Source organism: Juglans regia, chromosome 11, assembly GCF_001411555.2.
Source record: "Juglans regia cultivar Chandler chromosome 11, Walnut 2.0, whole genome shotgun sequence".
NCBI classification, from domain to species: domain Eukaryota; kingdom Viridiplantae; phylum Streptophyta; class Magnoliopsida; order Fagales; family Juglandaceae; genus Juglans; species Juglans regia.
In genome coordinates, this window is record NC_049911.1 from 33,172,260 (window position 1) to 33,177,636 (window position 5,377).

A 5,377-nucleotide genomic window follows, 5' to 3' on the forward strand; every position below is an offset into this window, starting at 1 on the left:
GAGTAAAATTTAAGAAAATTTTTTAAAAAATATACTTTCTAACTAAATTATAGAAAATTTTATAAAAAACCCAACGTGAATGCTCTAAAAAAAGCAAAAGAAAAGTCGGTTGTAAAGCAAAACAGAGGAACCTGGTCCATTAAAGCGGCAGATGCCTCGGTTACGGCATTTCTTGCAGTTGCACATGCGTTGTAGTTTAAATATATCATTTAAATTATTTATATTGATATTTTAATAATATAAATATCTGTATTTTAAGATTACTTAAAAATTATCAGAAGAGAAATTATATTTATAATTAAAATTATATTTATAATTAAAACATCGTGTATTCTTTTTAAATTATATTCATAATTTTATAATTTTTAAAGAGAAAATATATTTATAATTTCTTAATAATATTCTATACTTTTCAAAAAAAGTAGGTGGTATTTACATAATTTATAACTATATTCAACATTATTTCTTATAATTTTTAAATAAAATTTAACCTAATTCAAATAATAATAATTATTATATTTTCTTATAAGAAATGATTTATATGAGTCATAATAGTCAATAACTTGACAAGTTCTGAATAATTCATTTATAAAAAAATTTAAAAAATTCACTCTCTCTTTTAGTAAAATTCTTTTTTTTTCTTTTTAAAAGATCTGAGGCTCGTTCCTAACAATTCTCCATGCAATATATACCTGCTCCTATGCAGAATCGCATCTCCGGACAATGCTTAGGAACAGAGTCTCTTCACGCTTCATTTCCTGCCGTCTCGTTTTTACATACAATCTTGCAGATACTGATCACACACGACCGAAGCAACAGGAACACCAACCTCTGAGAGAAACGCTCTTGTCTCTCTTGAGAAAATGCTCATCTACCAAACAGTTGCAACAAATACACGTCCAAATGCTCGTCAACTCCATACGCAAACCTAATTTCCTTCTCTCCAAAATCATCGACCTCAAGGACTTCTCCTATGCCTCCCTTCTCTTCTCCCACATCCCCCATCCCAACGACTACGCTTTCAATGTCATGATCCGTGGCCTCACCAACACATGGCATGACTACTCTCTTGCTCTTCAATTCTATTACCAAATGAAGTTTTTGGGCCTAAAGCCGAATAATTTTACGTACCCCTTTTTGTTCATTGCATGTGCGAATATTTTAGCGTTGAATCATGGCCGGACTGCACACTCTTCCATATTTAAATTTGGATTGGATGGTGACGACCACACATATCATTCGTTGCTGACAATGTATTCGCGGTGTGGTCAACTGGATTGTGCTCGGAAAGTGTTCGACGAAATTACTGTGAAGGACTTGGTTTCCTGGAACTCGATGTTATCAGGGTACTCAAAGATGGGATATGCTGCGGATGCAGTGGGGCTGTTTCGAGAAATGATGGAAGTGGGCTTTGAGCCAGATGAAATGACTTTAGTGAGTGTTCTTGGGGCATGTAAGGACCTAGGAGATTTGAGTTTGGGGAGGTGGGTTGAGCGGTTTGTTGAGGAGAATAAGATAGAGTTGAACTGTTATGTGGGTTCTGCATTAATTGATATGTATGGGAAGTGCGGGGATTTGTTGGCAGCAAGGAGGGTCTTTGATGGTATGGTGAAGAAAGATGTCATCGCCTGGAATGCCATGATTACGGGGCAAGTTGTTCTTTCTTTATACTTGATAATAGGACTCATCTTAAACTGGAAATTTATTGAGATTCGATATTTTTTTTTCCATATACTTGATAATCTCAATGGAGATAGTTTAGTCAGTTTGTTCTCAGATCATTTGGGATATGCGATATAACAGGCTCATTGTTGGCTTATTTGTCATTTGGACAGAGAAGTTTTGCCCTTGATTGAAAATTACGAGTAGATTCATCGTATCATAGTCTCTAAAAATTAAGCTTTCTTCACCAGGACTGTCTATTAAATTTCCACCTAACATGAGCGATAAAAAAAAAAAGTCCGCCTAATATGATCTTTTAATCCCTTTCCGAGTCCTGACATATTGTTATTAAATTGTAAATAATTTTATTCAATCGGTATGACGTTTTCAGAGCACAACCTCATTAATAATCTTGATAAATAACTTTTTTAAACCAAGAGTTTTTGTACATCTCAATGTACATGACGTTTTTGTACATCTCAATTAAATCCACATTTCACTATTCATCATTGATTCGTTACTGGGCTTACTTCTACCCCTTTCCACACAGAAAATTACCATAATCTAGGCTAGTTGTGTCATGTATGATGCTTGGATGAGCAAAGCAAATTCAATGTCATCTATACACTCATACATACATGCATACATAAACATATGAACATGAAATGTACGCTGCTTTGCATTACTTTTCATGTAATTTTCTCACCTTTGGAAGTCAGATGTGTTATTGAGGTTCGACGTTAGCTTATAAGTTTATAAATGACAGATATTCACAAAATGGAATGTCAGATGAAGCAATCAGGCTATTTAATCGCATGAGAGACGCAGGTGTTAATCCAGATAAAATCACATTGGTCGGAGTGCTGTCTTCTTGTGCCTCAATTGGGGCCCTTGACGTAGGGAAATGGGTCAATACATATGCATCAGAAAGAGGCTTGCAGCATGACATATATGTTGCTACTGCATTAGTTGATATGTATGCAAAGTGCGGGAGTTTAGACAATGCACGAAGAGTTTTTGAAGGCATTCCCCTGAAAAATGACGTATCTTGGAATGTCATGATTTCTGCACTTGCTTTTCATGGCCAAGCACAGGAAGCCCTATCATTATTTGAGCGCATGTCAAAGGAGGGAGGGGTTGTCCACCCAAATGACATCACATTTGTTGGAGTGCTTTCTGCATGCGTCCACGTAGGATTGATTGATGAGGGCCGTAGATTGTTTGATATGATGAGCTCTTCTTTTGGTTTGGTCCCAAAAGTTGAGCATTACTCTTGCATGGTTGACCTTTTAGCACGTGCGGGCCATCTCTATGAAGCTTGGGACTTCGTTGAGAAGATGCCTGAAAAACCTGATGAAGTTGTATTGGGGGCTTTGCTTGGTGCCTGCCAGAAGTGCAGAAACATAGATGTTAGTGAGCGGGTTATGCAGCGGCTGCTGGAGCTGGAGCCGTCAAATTCTGGAAATTATGTTATCTCATCAAAAATTTTTGCAAACTTGAAAAGGTGGGATGATTCAGCAAGGATGAGATTGTTGATGAGACATAGGGGTGTAAATAAGACTCCTGGCTGTAGCTGGATTGAGATTGAGACCCAACTTTATGAATTTCATGCTGGTGATATCTTGCTCCATGATTCAGCCAAGCTTTATGAAGTACTTGGTCTGCTCTACGAGGAGCTGTGGAGGGAAGGTTACATTCCAAAGATTGATGAATCTGCCACACAGGGGGTTGAAGAGGCAAGGTTTTTTACTGACTGATGAGTTCAAAACTTGCTTTACTTAGTCGTCTTCTCAACCAACAATATATTAGTGTTAGTTCTTGAGAAGGGCCATGTTTTGTCATGCTAGCAGTGAATGTGTTTCTGATCTTAAATTTTGTTTCTTTACCTTTTTACACGTATTCTTGAAGATAAAACCTTAGGCAACTTGTCAACATTGCAAGACTGTCACATGACCAGCTTATCAATATTTTTTTTCCTTTTATGAAATATAGGATTGGAGGCAATATGGCAGCGGCTTGATTATTGCAAAATAATGGAGTAGGAATCAGAACCAGAAGACCAATCTGCTTAAAAAATTTGGTAACCATGTTAGCTCAATAGAAGTGCAAGTTGTTTTTGTACTCAACTTCTATACTAGATTGCACTATTATAATTTGTTTCTTACTCTTCCACTAACCAAATGACCACTTGTAAGGTTATAGTACCTTGGAGTAAATCTTCCATTTGAAGAGGAGCGTGCTCAATCACCATAGGTAAAGCCTTCCACTCTAAGGTGCACATTCCGCCTACACAATAGTCTCAGACCAGGGTCTTGTTTAACTTGCATTGTATGCATGTTATTCCTTATGGATTGCTTACATAATTTCCTCTGTTTGGTACAGCAGCTTGCACATGTTCTCTGTAAATGAGTTGATCTTTCTTTGTAAAACAAATTATAGAATCTAGAAGGAAGAAGTTTTCTTCAGTGCTCAATAGCAAGGTCTGCTTGCTGATGTGCGCCTATAAAACTTTCTTCGGTGTTGCTCTATTTCTCTTTAGTTTGCTTTGGATTATCTCAAACTCGTGTAAATCTTGCATGATTTCTTTGATCCTGTTTTAATCTTCACCAATCCTTCACCAGTCCTCAATATTCTTGGATTTCTATGATTGTATTGCTCAATTTTTCTTTTCAATTTTATTTTTTCTTCACAGATTCTTTCATTTCTGCATCATTGATTCTCTAACTTTCTTTTAACTTTTTTTTTTCTATTCAATTCATCTCTACTTTTCTTTTTCATTTGTTTCCCTGATTTCCCGTTTCTTTGAATTTGAATTAACCCTCCTGTTCTCCATGCATGGTTCTAGTGAATCATTTGCTACGGTTTTCCTGGAGAAATGATGAAAAAAGATAGGACTTAAGGCTTAACTTTTGTTGTCAGTTTCTTCTTGGGTGAGGCTCTGGCTCACCTATCCATTCTGGAAGGGTTTCCCAGCGAGGAAAACTGATGACTCACGAGTGAAGAACAGGGAAAAACTCAAGTGACAATCGTGCTATAGGAGTGCAAAGAGTTTGAGAAGCAGATCTGCAAGTCAAGTGGATCACACGACGAGAATTATGGAATATAATTCTCTAGACATAACATCGAATTGAACAATGTATGCCATCTGTGGAAGTCGAGGAACATGCATGGTTCAATCCTTTCAAGGGCGGTATCTGAAGGAGAAATGGAGCCAGCCAACTCCTGTGAAGAGTGGCAAACTTCACAGGATGTCACATCAACCGGATTATCCTATAATGAGAAATAAACGTTTCTTCAAATCTTCTCTGAGTTCTTTCATGATGTTACTGGTAATTCTTCTGATACTTTCTTTTAACTATGCTCCAAAGAATATAGAAAACAAAGAAACTACATCCATTGTTTTATGCATTATGCTAAAGTCCCTCGCCATTCTTGGATGGTAAGAGGTATTTATTGTGGAAGCTTTAGTGGTTCAAATGTTGATGTCATTCAGGGGATTTTGGTTTGTGGGGGAAGGAATAAGAATGGTGGGCAAGTTGATGGTTTAGGCTTGGCTACAAATAGAAATATGGGGTTGAGCCAGGTAGGTTGTTTGCTAATGCTTTGTTGTGGGTTTGATGGCTAGGATGCACTGGCAGAAGATAACGGTCTAAAGGCAATTTTTATTTTGTAGCGATATAATCGATCTCTTCTTATAGAAAATTGACGGAAGTCG

General features: G+C 37.0%; 1 protein-coding gene across 10 annotated transcripts; it reads left to right on the forward strand.

Moving 5' to 3' along the window:
- The first annotated feature begins 701 nt into the window (after positions 1-701).
- Positions 702-5,123, forward strand: LOC109019338 (pentatricopeptide repeat-containing protein At2g34400). 10 transcript variants are annotated; one of them, XR_002000750.2, is made up of 5 exons: positions 702-1,649; positions 2,429-3,398; positions 3,655-3,742; positions 3,858-3,935; positions 4,582-5,123. XR_002000750.2 is itself a non-coding variant. In XM_035682979.1 (4 exons), exons 1-3 carry the CDS (start codon positions 724-726, stop codon positions 3,694-3,696), a joined length of 1,938 nt encoding a protein of 645 aa, XP_035538872.1. In that variant the 5' UTR covers positions 702-723; the 3' UTR covers positions 3,697-3,742; positions 3,858-5,123. The 10 variants fall into 10 exon arrangements, 3 of the variants coding, with proteins under 3 accessions (XP_035538872.1, XP_018857159.2, XP_018857160.2); XR_002000747.2 differs by having other exon boundaries at positions 3,858-3,915; positions 4,508-5,123; XR_002000749.2 differs by having other exon boundaries at positions 3,858-3,915.
- The last annotated feature ends 254 nt before the right edge of the window (positions 5,124-5,377 follow it).

Excerpts from the sequence above, each read along its gene's own strand:
- LOC109019338 (XM_035682979.1), top strand. The coding sequence starts at position 724 with ATGCTTAGGAACAGAGTCTCTTCACGCTTCATTTCCTGCCGTCTCGTT. Across the intron at positions 1,650-2,428 it reads TGGAATGCCATGATTACGGG|ATATTCACAAAATGGAATGT; the intron begins GCAAGTTGTTCT and ends TATAAATGACAG. Across the intron at positions 3,399-3,654 it reads CCACACAGGGGGTTGAAGAG|GATTGGAGGCAATATGGCAG; the intron begins GCAAGGTTTTTT and ends TATGAAATATAG.